General features: G+C 32.5%; 1 protein-coding gene across 5 annotated transcripts in view; it reads left to right on the forward strand.

The window, feature by feature from the left end:
- The first annotated feature begins 954 nt into the window (after positions 1-954).
- Positions 955-16618, forward strand: part of LOC140766931 (histone-lysine N-methyltransferase TRX1-like) — a 44520-nt gene continuing 28856 nt past the window's right edge. For all 5 annotated transcript variants that reach the window (XM_073106631.1, XM_073106630.1, XM_073106632.1 and 2 more), the window contains exons 1-10: positions 955-1663; positions 1776-1827; positions 1898-1972; positions 2365-2578; positions 4187-4310; positions 4532-4636; positions 11947-12146; positions 12302-12394; positions 12604-12701; positions 14382-14531. In XM_073106631.1, the coding sequence (XP_072962732.1) occupies positions 1125-1663; positions 1776-1827; positions 1898-1972; positions 2365-2578; positions 4187-4310; positions 4532-4636; positions 11947-12146; positions 12302-12394; positions 12604-12701; positions 14382-14531 (1650 nt within the window). In that variant the 5' untranslated portion in view covers positions 955-1124. The remainder of the gene's footprint in view (positions 1664-1775; positions 1828-1897; positions 1973-2364; positions 2579-4186; positions 4311-4531; positions 4637-11946; positions 12147-12301; positions 12395-12603; positions 12702-14381; positions 14532-16618) is intronic.

Genomic DNA, 16618 nt, shown 5'->3' on the forward strand with positions numbered 1-16618 from the left:
TATCTAAAATGCTTACATCATGAAATAATTTAAAAGATAAATAGACTCAATCAATCTAACCCAATGTAAGATATATTTAATATATATTAGACGACTTGTATAATTTTCTGTTTACATAGGATGAAAATTTTGATGGAAAACAATAAACATAATTTGACGGGTGTTTTGCTGCTAGAGAACAGGGGAAGAAAGTATTTATTTTTAAGAACTTCTCTATTTTTAATGTTCGGTTACGAAAAATAAAATAATGAATTAATTTCTTTAGCTACCAGAAATTACTTGACTTTCTTTTTTTGACTTTATCCCAAAAATTAGTCACTTTGCTGAAGTGAATAATTTACTTTTTTTTTTTGTTGACGTTTTTTAAGCCTCTATTCACTTTTGTAGAAGTGAAATAAGCTTATTTTAAAATAAATCTTCTTATTATAATATACTTATTATAATATAGTAATTAAATAATAATTTATCTTATTCTAATTCATACTTTCTAATCTTATTCCAAACGAATTTTAAAAACTAATTTGATAATAACTCATAGTTATTATTTTACCTCTAAACTAGATAATATTTAATTACATCTCACATACAATTGAGATTATCACTTTCTCTACTATCTCTTCTCTTAAATATATATCATCTCGGTTACAATTTAGTTTTTCTCTCTTATCTATCTCTTTTTCTAAATATTAGTCATTTTACTTATAATTGAGATTTAATTTTTTTTGAATTAGTAATTCTATAAAAGTAAAAAAATATTAAGCTGCACACTTTTCTAGCAGCGTGTGCTTATAATTTTATGTTAAGTTTGCAGTGTCAGTTTATAACACCTTATTACTAAAACGTGCCTTTATTTTCTCTGAAAATACTTATTCATATAGCTAAGATATTGTTTAGTTTAGATTTATTTATTAGTTACTAGCTTACTGTACCAGGAGGAATAAGCTTTAATTCTCATTTGATGAAGGGAACTAGGGCCAAGGGACGAGGGGTTAAAAGAATCCCCCCTCCGGCGGGAAAAAAGGCAAAATTTTGCCCCCTATCTCAAAAATTTTTCCGCTCTTCGAAACCCTAGGTTACCTTTTCGATCAAAACCCTAGAGATCTCTCTCTCCTTCGATCGCTACTATGGCGCTCGCCATGGAGGGGTTCGTTCACGAGGAGGAGGAGGTCGACCACCCTGTGCGTTACCTCCCCCTCGGTCGTGTCTACTCCTCCACCGCCCCCTACTCTAAGGTAATGGTTAAAGCTCGGATGATCACTGCCGACCAAGGGGATTGCGATGATGGCGACGATGGTGATAAGGAAGGTGAATGCAAGAAGAGATCGTTCGATTGTTATGATTCTGGCCGTTTGGAGCCCCGCATGGACAATGCTGCGAAACCCATATTAGTTTACCGCAGGAGGAAGAAGAAGGTGCGGTTAGAAGAGCCTCCGCGGCAAAGTTGGGATGGAGATGGTGGCCAGGATGGTAAGGGTATGAGGAAAAAGAATGTTATGAAGTATGAGTTGCTAAGGTTGGGCAACGGATTGGGAGCTGAGAACGGCATTGGCAGGTCGAGACTGAGAGGATTGGAAGGAGTTAAAAAGATCAATTTTGCGGGGGTGAAGAGGAGAGAACGTGGTGCGGCTAAGGATTCTTCATGGGTTGGGAATAGATGGGTTGAGTAAGTATTCTTTGTTGCTTCTTTGCTGTATGGAAAAAATTATCGATTGCTGTAGGTCAAAATTGGAAATTTTTTTTGATTATTTTTGGTTTTTTGGTTCAATCTGTTGTAGATTGGAAATTGAAGGTGCAGATCCTCAGGCTTTCATTCGCTTGGCATGCAAGGTAAGTGGGGATCCTCTGAAGGTCTTCTTTTTGGGATCGTACGGCTTCTGAACACGGTGTTGAACTGCAGGTTTATTGGCCAATGGATGACGACTGGTATAAGGGTTCGGTGACTCAGTACAATTCAGCCAGCAAACAGCACTGTGTATGGTTTCTCATGAACCTTTTAAAAGCTCTAAATATATGCCGATTTCTTCAGCATAGTTTCCAACAGACTGGATTCTACTTTTCTATTTGAGGCCTGAAACAGCTTTCACAACTTATGTGTTGAGTCAATCGTTTGCAATTCTATAGGTGAATCTTGACATGTAATTATGCTAAATTTTTATGAGAAGTGCAAGTATGGCATTTGTTGTAGTAATGATGCATTAGGAGTTCCCTTGTGCACACATAATTCAGATGCTTTCTTTGTCAGATTGATTTGGCTCAAGAACGTTGCAAATATATTTTACATAGTCTTCTTTCCAGGCCATTTTTAATATGGACTATTTCCCCTTCCTAAGGTTGGTCACCAAATAGTTGGTGTCAATATTGCAGGTACAATATGATGACGGTGATATGGAATTTCTGACTCTTGTAGATGAGAGGATAAAATTTCATATTTCTTATGATGAATTGCGAAAATTGAACTTGAAATGTGGTGTTCCCAATGTGGAGAAGAAAGGATACAACGAATTGTTGGCACTGGCTGTCAGTTTTCATGATTGCCAAGATCTTGACCCTGGGGATCTTGTATGGGCGAAACTTACAGGTTGGCTTCCTAATCTAACCAAGTTTGGCAGAGTACTGATTGGGTTCTTGGGTTTATCTTTTGTGCCTTCATGCATTTCTTTAGCATAAATTGAATTCTACTAGTATGCTGCATATGAGAACTCTTCTTTATATCTTAGAAATGACTTAGCAGATCAAATAAACATCTTTTACTGTTGTCAAAGCTGATATCTAGAGAATATTGTTTTGTCATTTTAGGTAAATTTTATGTTCAAATGACTTTAAAAGTGAAGATGACTTACCTATTTTGTGGTAAGCTGATATCTTTTTTTCCCTTAATACTGATATTCTGAATACAGTGACAGAAATTGGGTGCATAGTCTGACTATCACTATGACAAATAATCTGATCTTCTAAATATACTTTTCGGTACAGATGATTTGTAAATTATTAAACCTAGTCAGAGATTAGCATGTAGGTGCATAATGTTTCATGTTTCATCCATGATTGGATGGGATTCTTATGCCAGCACTTGTTACTTTTCTAGTGTTAGATTGTCATGCCATAATTTATGGTATTAAATTTGTAGTACTTTTGGTTTCCAGGACATTATCCATTATACATTACTGAAGCATACGGAATTTCGGGTGTTGAAGTATATTGACATATTATGACCATGCAAAGTTTAATATCTCGAAACCAATCATATTTTTTAGGGGATTGAACATATGATATTGCATAAACCACCATATGGAAGTTTTTCTAGTGGCTCTCCTTATGACTGATGTTTAAAATTAAAATTATGGCTCTCTACGTCCGATCTTTTACTCTTGATTTGCATAATAGATGATTTTTTAATACAAATATTGACTATTTTTGTTGACTCGTTTGAAGGAGCAACTTCCCAACAACCAAATTGCAAACTTAATCCTAGTTCATTGCCATGGGTTGACATTGTCATTTTTGACATAGTTTTGGGATTCATGTTTTTGATCTCATGATATGATCAACATGGCCGTAAGCCTTTTGTATTACTTCTTTGGATCTTGATCAGGAAAGAATATCAGATTTATATCCATATCATGAATAGAAGTTACCTGTAAATGACAAGTTTCAATGTGATTGTTGACTAACAAGCAGCAATAACGGCAATCAAGCCTTTACTAGGTCAGCTCAATGATCCTTTTCCTCTATTCATCTCTATTTAGAGGAAGGGTTGAGAATCCATGTTCATAGTTTCCTGTCAAAAGTTTTGCATTGGCTGCCAAGCCACCTAACACATCCCTTCTCCTTTATCTGGGTTTGGGACCAACAGTTGAAAGATATCACAGCAAGCTTGGATTGGTGGAGGTAACTGTTAGCAGTTTCTAAATTAAAAGTTTCTGACTTGGAATTCTCTCAGCAATTACTTTACATTGGGCATCCTACCTTGCAGACGTCGCCTTTACATGGAATTTTCCCTCAGGAATCTATATAAGATCTTTGTATTTTAAAAACTTCAAATCATTCTATATGATGAATTGAAAAAGATGTGTAACATGTAAATTTAGCTTCTAACATTTTCATGTACTTTATTTAGCATATTGTTTGGCACTAGAAATTTTACTTGCTCAACACTATTTTATTTTTCTGGTGTTATTTTCAACAGGGCATGCAATGTGGCCAGCAGTAGTTGTTGATGAATCAGTTATTGGTACAAGGAGGGGTTTGAAGTCAGTTCGGGTAGATCAATCAGTTCTTGTACAATTTTTCGGAACACATGATTTTGCAAGGTTCAGTGCTTTTATGAGAGATACACTAGGATTGAGTTAAAGTAACTTAAGCCTTTGTTTGGTTCATATAGGATGTAGTTTGATCTTATAAATTCCATTATTAGAATTAATGGATGAAATTTGTGGTCTAGAGATAAATTCCAGCTTATTTTGAACTAACTTCTATTTTTTAGGCAATGAAATATATGTCTTCTGTAATCTGAAAGTAACTGGTCTTGCAGGATTAGGTTAAAACAGGCTGTTCCATTTCTCAATGGTTTGCTTTCCTCTTTGCATTTGAAGTGCAAGCAAGCACGCTTTTACCGAAGCTTAGAAGAAGCAAAAATGTATGTCATCCAGAACAATAGTACTTTCTTAACAATTTAATGATTGATGATTTATCCTTCACTCCTGCAAGCTGATGCTCTTAAATTTCTTTGTTTTGATGTATGTGACCATGATTTTCTCCTGCATCTCTGCTCATTGCTACATGCTCCCTTCTGAACAGTAGTCAAGCTTGCTTTTTGTTCAGTTTTCTTTAACATATATGATATTGTTCCTATTACTATGAAAACGGATTGGATACAAATCAAACAGTGCTCAACTCACATCCGGATCCATATTTTTTGTTTGGATATGAATAATTTTCGGATAAACAATTAGATCTTAAACAAATTATGATATTTTTTTAAACATAATTAACACAAAATACTAAGAGTTAATTGTTTTCGTACGTGTCAAATACATATAAAATTAGCAAAATCAATCTCTACAAATAGTATATAACACATCATTAGTGACAATATCAATATTCACCATTTAAATAAGCAAACTAAACACTATAAATTATTAAAAAATATGCAATAAATGAATATTTGTATTTGAAAAATTAGCCGATCTGTATTCATATCCGTATCTAAGTTTTAGAAAAAATCTATCCAAATTCGTATCTGCATTTTTTTTCAAAATCTTATCTGTATCCAAATTTGTACCCGATTTAGGTAGAAATTTTTTACCCGAATTCGATTCGGATCATATCGGGTAGTGGGTCAGGTTGGAGTTAATCTAAGTTGTTTTCACCCTTAACAATATATGGTGGTCTTACGTCTTATAATCTTTGTTTGTGTTGGTTTTTTGTGCTTTTGTTGCAAGTATGTTCATGCTTATTTTGGAGGTGAGTGCATATGGTGATAATGGTGGTTCTTTGTATGATTGGAGCCATTATACCATACTTCATGGTGCTCTATCATGTATTATCACAAATTCATGTGAAGTGTAAGTCTTGTGTTTCACCTCTTCCTATAGTGAACTTTGTTAGATTGTGGTATATTTGCTCGTTGTCATTTAGTTTCTTTAGTATAATGTGAATATCATATTACGTTGGGCTTTAGTTGATTTGTGCATATTTGATTTTTTTTTTTGTCCCAAAGTTCAAAGATTTTGTTTTGGCTTTGGTTTCAACCCCCCAAGAAAACGAAACATTTCATTTTAGTCCATTTCCAAGTTTTGATAGGGGGTTCATATTTTCTTAGTTTCAGTCTTTTTCAAAATAAAATAATAAAAATACCTAGAAAGTTCTTTAGGAGTCATTCTTATATCTTGATCAGTTGGAAAAAAATCTAACAAAAATTGGAAAATAGAGCACTGCATAACCTATAATGGGTCATAACAATTAATTAAATTAATAATTTTAATACTATATTATGATATGATCAAGGTTGAATCTGACTTCGAGTTAGCTTGAGCCAGCTGGTTGATTGAGTTGGTTGAGCAGATTGAGTCAAGTTTGAATCTGATGGATACATATATGATTGGTTATATTGGAGAATATTGAGCTTGATGGATTGAGTCTATTTATATTATTTATTTTTATTTGCTAATTAGGCTTATTCAGAGTCTTTGTAAGTTTTGTCATTTACTTATTTGCTTGAGTAGAGTCCTAATAGGCTATGACTTATTTTATTAGCTAAGTCCACTTAAGTTAGGTTGAATTAAGTCGAGTTTGAATTGGAGTTGAGTTAGTCTCTATAAATATGTGAAGAACCCTTTTGATCATTATGCAAGTATTGAATTGTTCTCCTTAGTTTTAACACACACACACACACACTCTCTTTATCTCCCTCCTAAGTTTCATCCTAGCTGATCCCCATTTTAGGATTTTGGCCACCTCCCTCCGTCAACCTTCGTTTCCCAAGTCCCTTAGGGTCGACCGCCTTCTTTCCCTTCTTCCCTTTTATTACTCGACTGACTCCATTACCCACCAACACCATCACCATCACCATCACCATCACCACTTTGCTGCCACTATTACCATTACTACCACAACCACCACCTAATCGCAAGTCACAACCACTTAACTGAGCTCTCCATTCTCGGCCTCTATCTTTCCATCAGCACCACCACCTCAGCACAACAATTCCCTAACTCTCTAGTCTCAGCCAGGCCCTGTTGGAAGCCGTCCATCAGCCCCTAAGCCATTGCTCCATCTCCTAACCATAGCCACCACCGAGCTGCGTTAGTCATCCCAGTCCAAGGCCCAAGGCTTTCATGTGTTCAGCCCTTTACTCAACCTAAATCTAATCCAAACCCTAGCCTATCTCTAGCTAGGGTCCTAACCTACTTTCACACCAATCTTTAGCCTAATATGTATGGACATTTTCATAACAACGTCGTTGATATGTATGTACACTTTTAGTTTCTCTATCTTCAATCCTTACGTCTCATTGACTTTCCTCAGCAAATGTAAATGTGTAGGATTATGACTGGTACTGGCAGATGTACTATCACTTTTTCTAAAGTTTTTTTTCTCTGTTACTTCTTTCCTCTCCCTCTCTTCTCTTTAACACCCCCCTCTCTCATCCAAGTGGCAGGCTCAGATTCAAAGTTAAAGGGCATAAGACACCTAAAAGCCCCCACTAATTGGCCAAACTTGGGTGACGAGGCTGAGGTCATAATTTTTATTTGCACTATTCTACTATGTAAGTAGCCACCTGTGGCAGCAAGAAAGCCAAAAAGAAGAAAAAAAGGGGAAGAAGTGCTATGGAAGAATATGGGATTGTTCTACTTGCCTCTCTCCACCTTGCTCTAGGCAGCAACAAAAGAAAAACAACAACAAAAAAAAAAAAAAAACTGAGAGGAGATTGAAACATGGACCATGGAGATTACTGGCAAAGAAAATAGAGAGAGAAAGAGAGCTTGCCTCTGCCAGAGATGATCACTGAAGAAGAGAGAAAGAGAGAGAGTTAATGGCATTGACACTGTCTATTGCGAGAAATTTTAGTTAAGTTAATTGGGTAGGTTAAAGGGTTCACAACAACTTTGTTTTGCCTATTTTGCTCAAAAGAATGATTTGTTTTGACTGAAATTAACAAGTTTTGGCCGATAATTATATGCGTACTCGATTTGTTACTTTTTCCCATTTCTTTTCGGATTGTTCCCAACTGAAAGATTTCAAACCATGCTTTTCTATTTGATATGCCTTTTGTTTTCATAACATCAAAAGATTTGATTTCTGTAGTTACCTTTTGAGCACATATAGAAAGCAAAGCAGAAGAGTTTGTTGTAGATGCAGTACTTTTTAATTTACTTTATTTTGATATAAATACAACAAAGTTGAATTCTTAATTTGTTAGTTTTTTTTCTCCAAATTTCAAATTGTAAGAGAGCATTTAGTGATTAGTGTTTACTTGATTGTGATTTTAGTCTCCCCTATTGTTTCTTCCTGCCATAATCTTAGATAACCTATTTTCTCCTATTAGTTGGGGTTGACCTAGTTTATAAGATTTGGAGGGCTTCTCACGAAGCTGTCTTTGAGGTGAGCTTCTCAGCAAGAGGTGTTTCTGGAGTTCTTCTCACTAAGTCATCTTTGTGGGAGCTGTCTTTGTCATAGTTCCTCATATTTTAATCATTTTCCAACATCGTTCTCTTAATTTTAGATTCTATATTAAGAAGTCTAGATCAAACTCTTTAAGTTAGCTTTTGTGCAGTCTCCTAGGCTCCATCTATTTTCATGCCTTTTGGTTGTTGAATTGTTTAATGTAATTTTTCTATGTGTTCAATTGATTGCAATAATTAGCCAATGTATTTTCAATGTTAGACAATGAATGTCTCTTAAGTAAAGTGTGGCTATTACACCACAACTACAAGGTTGATAGTGCTTCATAGTGCTTCATCTGTTCATAGGGCTATTAGAAAAATAATATATTCGTAAAATAAATATAGCTGAGGTGAGAATTTGGAGATTAATGATTGGTGTCACTAGAAGAATAGAATAGAGTGGTTAAGAGCCTAAGATTGATGACTTGACTAGGAACTTTGAGAAAAGCTATGATATTATAACCACCCCGATTTAATTGGAACACCAAACTGTTATTGTTATTTTCATCATAATCTAGAAATTTTGATACATCTATTTTTGTCAGTTTTTGTGACACATCTATCAATTGCTTGATACTTGATATATTTTGTTGTAAAGTTACATTATTTCTCTCTCATATTGTAATTGCAAAAAATTAATTTCTTTAATCTCTCTATTGTTAATCGATTGTGTGTTTTGGTGTGTATCAATGAGAAGGTAATCCAACTTCTTTTTGCACTATGATGAAAACACAGTTTGACTTAAAATCTTTTTTGCTATTGGTGCTAAATTTGGTGTCTCACATTCATAAATGGACTATTATTCAGTTGGATTGTTATAAAATATAGCTGTAGCAATTTTATCAGTGTTGAATAGGGCAACTTTCAATCTATATTTCTTTATTTGAAATATATTATTGAATACATTACATAAGAAATTGATTATATTGAAACTTGAAACAAATAGTAATAAAATTATTCAATTGAATAATAACTCACTTATCTATCGTATATGATTTATTCATGAATATCAGGCTCTAGTCTGCTGATTATTTTTTAAACTCCTAATAAGACTTCAGTATCTTTATTGACATTTGTAAAGAATTGAAACTTTGGATTAAGAAAATATTTTGTAAAATTTATAATTTAAAATTTATGAACATTCAAACTTCAAAATATTTAAATAAAACTAAATTAATAAACTAATGCTTACCAGCAACGTGTATATCTCTACGTAGTTGTTTGTTCCATCTAGAGTTAATCCACTTCTATCATTTTTTTTAACTTTTGTCTAAATGTGTTTTTATCGACTCTTTTGTTATGTCTATAGCCTCGTATTGGAAATCCATCTCAGACTTGTTGTCACTGTCTACAAGTTATAATATCTTGACTTCTCATACACTGCGGTGGCAATTGTAATATTATGCTAACATGTATTTCTAAGAGCTATATTTTTTAATGCTTCATCTAGATTTTGATATTTAGGTTTCATATTTTTAATTTTTGTAGACAACTATTGTGATGTAGGTACTCATATAATCCCATTTTTATATCGCATTATGCTCTTCAATGCTAGAAAATAGATTATAAATCTAGTGAGGCTGGGTTTAATAGTCTCTTTACAACCAGTTATCTGCCTACGAAAATTAAAATCCCAACCATGATTATTTATGAAGTTTGTCAACTTCTAATTTTCATATATGACTGTTAATTTCAAGATCTTTGGTAATATCTTCTAATATGAGAGCAAGATAGTGAGCAGCACATGACATCCAATATAATAATTATTTTTTATTATAAGTAATTGCCCAGCAGCTTTATAATTTGCTTTATTATTAATAACAACTTAGAATACATTTTTTTCATCAATTTTTTTTTATCTACCTTATCCATCAACTGAAAAATAATTTGCAATTTTAAAATGAGCAGTAGGATCCATATACTTTATAAAAATATTGTTCTCATGCCTAAGTACACCAGGAAAGTAATTATATTTCTTATGTTCTGTGTAGTTCATCCATTACACATCAGTGTGCAATTAAATTCATCGCAATACTTTATAAATGTCTCAATATAAGTGTGAAGATCATCGACCTCTGACTCAAGATATTTAGTAGTAATATTTTTTGAATTAGGAGGCGGACCAACAAATTCTACTGATTATATAGCATCCACCATTGTGTGATAATAATAACCATTAGCTACATTCAAATAAATATAGTTGTAGATGAAAAAATTTAGAGATAGTTCTATTAATATGGTTTTTTGTATTTTTCATTCTTTGAGAGCTATCTTGATGGTATGTGTACGATCTTTTTTTAAATATATGTATCCATCGGTATAATATTTTCAGACTTTACTATAAAGCTTGTAACATCAGGAGTCATAGAACTACTACTTCCATATTTTCTTTCTCGTTTCATATGAACTGATTTGGATCTTTGAAAGCTATCATCATTGCTTCTTCTTATCTACTCTAGTTGTGTATTTCTGCTTTCTTTTATTGTTCTCTTTATTTGTCTTTCCTCATCATCCTCTTTACTCTGCACATCGATATCAACATCAATGTTTTCATAGTCATGTATCGATTCTCAACGAATCATTGATTCTCTTTTTTATGCAGTTTATTTATTTTTCTTTTTGCCTATTAGATCGGCCAATATTTTTCTTTTGACCAATTAATTTGAGTGTAAGCTGCTACATTTCGTTGTCTTTTAGTTAACATTCTTCTAGACGGTGGACACTGCCACTGCCACTTATTTTCTTTCTACACCAATTACATTTGATACTCTTTTTATATTAAGAGGGATGCAATGTTGTCAACTAATGTCAGTATCTTGTAACTTTTCTCTTAGAGGTTTTAATTTTAATATAAACACCTAAATAGAGATTAAATTAAAAATATAATTCAGCAAATTTTTAATCTCAGATTCAGTAAATTAAATAATTTAGCAAATATTTAATCTCAAATTCAGTAAATTAAATAATTTAGCAAATATTTAATCTCAAATTTAGTAAATTAAATAATTCAGCAAATATTTAATCTCAATTTCAGTAAATTAAATAATTCAGCAAATATTTTATCGCAATTTTAGCAAATTAAATAATTCAGCAAATTCAGCAAATAACAATTCGGATTTTGGAAAGTTATTATGTGAAAAAAAAAATCAGGAAGTGAAGGAGATAGAAGAAAACCAAAAACAAATCCTGCTGACTTTCACTGAACATTTTTATCCCTTAAATTAAATCATCACAACCAAACACTATCTTACCCCATATTTTTATTCCAGCACTTATCTCTCTTTTTGTGAAAAACACCAAATTGGAATTTAAATAAAAATTTCTTTTATTCCGATAACAAAATTTGTTTATTCCACAACTAAACGGCCCCTAAATGTGTGAAATTATTTTGCTCTCTATTGGGAGAGTCAATTTTTGTTGTTATTCTAGGTTAAGATCAATAATGTATTCTTTATTTGCATTGCAGAAAATTTTGATTTTTTACTTATCTTTGCATGATAACTTTATTATTTGCTGGCTTTAGTTTTGAATCTTTTGATTTATCGGGAATTTGTCATATGGTCTCTCACTTTAGTTCCTAGCAAGTGCATCCTAAAGTTGCATAATCATCAATCTTTTGGATCTATGGTTGACTTTTGCTTTCAACATGATTTTCTTTTTATTTTTTTTTAATTTTATAGTACTATTTAGACAAACTTACTTAGATGTTCCCCTTTTGTAATACTGTAATATATGGCATGATCTTCTTAAGTTCTTACTGTTAGGAACATTATTATTACAGGTATCTCAGCACACAACAGCTTCCAAAGAGCATGCTGCTGCTACAGAAAACTATCATTTCTGATGAATGTAGTGTTAATTCTAGAGAGGATGGAGTAGATTCTTGTGATGATCTGTCAGAAGAAGTATTAATGCAAATTTCAGCTGAATGTTCCAAAATATCTCCAATTGAGATAGGAAGTCTTCGTGTAACTAATTTAGGTGATTTTCAACATTTGAAACAAGAAATACTCATTTCTAGATGAGAGACTTGGATAGAGTTTATTTTCTTTCACAGCTCTTTATTTTTGCAGATCAAATAAAGTATAAATGATTTTCTTATTGTATTGATAAAATTTTGTTATGATACTTTCCAGGAAGGATTATATATGATTCGGATAATTTCCACAACAAAAAGCACATATGGCCTGAAGGGTATACTGCTTTCAGGAATTTTACTTCAGTAAAAGGTAATGGTTTGTTACCCAAGAATTAACTTATACAATATAGATTAGACCGCCTGTCATGTAAGATTTTACCATTCTTTTTCCTCTCCCTCTCTTTCTCTTTCTAAATTTATATATCTATGTATATCTATATATATGCCCTCTATATATGTATTATAACTTCCTTAGATCGTTCAGGCAACTGTTATTAATATATCATTCTTTTAGTGCAGATCCAAGTCTTTTAACATCATATAAAATGGAAGTTCTAAGGAATCCCAGATTAAAAACTCGGCCTTTGTTTAGAGTAACATCAGAAGATGGAGAGCAGGTAATAATATTCATAACTCCAGTAAACTGGTCTGTGTTTCTTCAGAGAGTCAAATCATGCCACTTTTAATTGATTGACATTATTATCGAAAGTTTCATTAACTGCCTTATAATGAAATGCACTAGTCATTTTATGAATTGCAGTTCAACTTTAACTGATCTATGAGGTCGATTACTCTTTGCAGTATCATACCACAAACTGCAAGTCTGAGCTGTTGTCCTGCTTTCTGTTCCCATCTTTCTTCTATGTGGGCCCAGACTGCACATTGAGATAGTTCTTTTTGCTTATAAACAATTTTCCTGTAACCTAGGACTTAATTATTGAACAAAGTCACAGACTACTAGTTTTATCTTCTTCTGCATTCTGTTGTACTTCCCCCTTCTCTCTGCTGAAATTTGATATGTTCTCCAGCTTTTACCAAAATCAGCAGGTCTTTTGTCCTCTTTAATTTTCCTTATGAGTTCAGGTTCAAATGTATACAAGCCTACTGCCTTTTAGTTTCAAATATGGAATCAACTATGGCTAGCCATAGCAATTGAGCTTCATTGCATACAGCTGGGTGCTCTATAAGTACTTAATAACAATCAAGATTCTTTGAGTGCACTAATGATGTACTTCAGCAATATTCTTCCGTGAATCTATTTGATTATTAGAAATGGGAGGCAGTTTAGTTTGATATGACTTGATTGCAGATACTGTTGTAGCAGGCATCTGGCAATATGTTTGCCAAATCTGCATTTTCATTTAGAACAGTCGGATTGGATGTTTTTTGCTGAAATCTCATGATTTTTGGGAACGATCATGATTTGCCAATGCACCTTAGTCAGTGTGCCACTTGGACTCTTTCATCCTTTTTATATTGGTTACTATTTACTGTACTGTGAGTCTGTGACATGAACAATACTGCGATCATAACTTAGTCCTTTGGAGATTTCACTCCTTTAGAGATTGATGAAACTAATTATCTTTCTCCTTTTTTGGTTTAATTCTTATTCTGTTAATCAAATAATCTCTTGAGTTTTGAAAGATTGCTGCGGGTACACTTCCAAGCAGCGATGCTATCCAGTAGCTCTCTTCTTTTCCTGTTTTGATCTTATGGCTTGACAACTTTTTGTCTTCCATCAGTTTGTTCCATTACTGCTACTGACATTTTTTCAGAATAGTGGCAACCACTGTGATACATTATTCTTGTTACTTCTGTTTAATGTCATAAGAGAATCTTTATTTGTATTCCCATAAAATCATAATTTGCAGGATTTCTGTCAAAGTTGGCGTTTATTAATTTTTATATTCTTTTATCAACTGAGATTCAATATATCCTGGGCATGGTTGGCGGCTTTCATTTTTGACTTCTTGATTTTAGACTGGTATTGATTGATGAAATTGCGATCTATTCATCTTTAAATGATATTACAATTCTCCGATTGGCTCTTTAGTTTACTTGTTTCCTTGCAGTTTTGTAATTAATTTGCTAACATATTTAAACCATGGAATATACTGTAAAAGATCATCTTGGGAAAAATGCTTTAAAAATATAAGGTTGGTAATTCCTTACCATGAAATGGTGAACTGGTATGTTAGATGTACTAAAAGTTCTGTATCATTTCATGAATAAAAGTATTGCTACTGATTCGCTTTTTTAATGTACTTTCCTCTCCCATGTATCTTTCCATATATCAGATTGATGGATCTACTCCAAGTGCTTGTTGGAAGGAGATTTACAGCAGAATAAGGAAAACTCAGTGTAATGGTGTTCATGAAGTGAATGCTCAAAGGTCTGGTTCTTACATGTTTGGCTTTTCAAATCCACAAATCTGCCAACTTATTCAGGTAAGAAGTTAAACATTTCCTCAAGAATGATCAGTATTTTTGTATTCAATAATGCACACTCTCTAGTTAAGAATCCCTGGAGAAGTAACTTGAGAGTATGTTGATAATTGACATCAATCTTGTCTAATACATAGCTTTTGAATGCATTATGCACAAACTATTAATCTCTTTTATTAGTTCAGCCTTGATACCTACCATCAGTTCATCTTTGATCTAGAAAGAAATACATTTTCACTATTCATCTCTTTTATTAGTTCAACCTTGATATCTACTATCACTTCATCTTTGATCTAGAAAGAAATACATTTTCACTATACATCTCTTTTATTAGTTCAACCTTGATATCTACTATCACTTCATCTTTGATCTAGAAAGAAATACATTTTCTTGCATCTGCAACATTAGTTTCTAAAATATTACTCTTGATTTTAGTGTGGTAAACCACAAGAGGGAGCAACATTGACACGATTTCTCCAACATGTGTGTTGTATTTCTTTTGATAGATTAGTTAGTAGATAATATTAAGGTTCAAAAAATTGAGATTGGGATCGGTTTTTCGAAAAATGATACGTATCGGCCGCATTGGTCGACCAAATCGGATCGGTCATATTGGTCGATTGGATCGGATTTTTTTTTAATTACATAAAATTCTAAATCTTATTTAAAAATGTAGAAAAATTTCTAAAAATTTAAAAAACTCGACAAAAATAAGAAAATAATAATTATTCTTTTATTTGCCCTAACAATTAAACAAAAGTACTTACTCAAAGTTAAAATTTCGATGAATATACAGCTAGCTCTCAGAAATCTCTGTGGTCGTCTTCATCATAATCACCATAAGTTTGTAAATAATGATGCCTAAGGCTGGGTGCTCTAAAGAGTATTGCATCATATTATTCATATCAAATAAATCTTGTTGTCTCTGAGGGGAATAATCATCAATATGTGGATTTTGTGTCTGAGGATACTAAGGATACTAAGAAGGATAATATCCAGTATATGGATCATGTGATGATTTCAAACAATGAATACTTAACAAACCATAGTCATAAGAAGCAACATTCTAATAACGACGTTGTTGATATTATATATATATCCTTAGTTTTTCTGTCTTCAATTTATATGCCTTTTTGACTTTTTCTTAGCAAATGTAGAAGGGATGATCTCACCACTAGGTGTATCATTATGATCATTGGGATTATCGCTAATATTGGTAGCTATACTATCTATCGTTGCTGAACTTGTATCAGCCTCATCTAACTATGGGTTATCTTTATTATCAAATAATATATTTTTCATTTTTCTGATCTATGGAGTTGAGTGGTCTTTTTCATCAAAAACATGATTTAAATCAATCAGTTGATTATTTTTTGTCTTTTTAAATTTCTCTCCTTTAACAAAACACTAATTTTGCTAATTTTTTCATTGTCAATTTATTACGTGTTTTGGTGTGGATTAAGGGAAAGGTAGTCTAATTTCTTTCACACTGTGATGAAACACAGTTTGATTTAAGATCTTTTTTACTATAGGTATCAAATTTGGTGTCTCCTCCCATTTATAAGTAGATCACTATTCAATTGGACTGTTATGAGATATAGCTGGAGTAATTTTAGCAGTACTGAATTGGCCAACTCTAAATCTTTATTTCTCTATTTGAAATATTTTATTGAATACATTTTATAAGAAATTAAATAGATTAAAACTTGAAACAAATAATAATAAATTATTCAATTGAATAATAACTCACTACCTTATCGCGAATATCAGGCTCTAATTTTTTGATTATTTTTCTAACTCCTAGCTAGACTTCAATATCATTATTGATATTTGTAGAGAATTGAAATTTTGGATTCAGAAAATATCTTGTAGAAATTTATAATTTAAAATTTGTAAGTATTCAAATTTCAAAATATTTAGATAAAATTAAATTAATAAACTAATGCTTACTAGCAGTGTGTATATCTCTATGTAGTCGTTTGTTCTATCTAGAGTCAATCACTTCCTATAACTTTTGCCCAAATATATTTTTATTGACTATTTGGCTAAGTTCATAGCCTCACTTAAGAAACACATTTCAAATCTGTTGT

This window comes from Typha angustifolia, chromosome 9 (genome assembly GCF_048772165.1).
Source record: "Typha angustifolia cultivar Huaian chromosome 9, ASM4877216v1, whole genome shotgun sequence".
Taxonomy (NCBI): Eukaryota; Viridiplantae; Streptophyta; class Magnoliopsida; order Poales; family Typhaceae; genus Typha; species Typha angustifolia.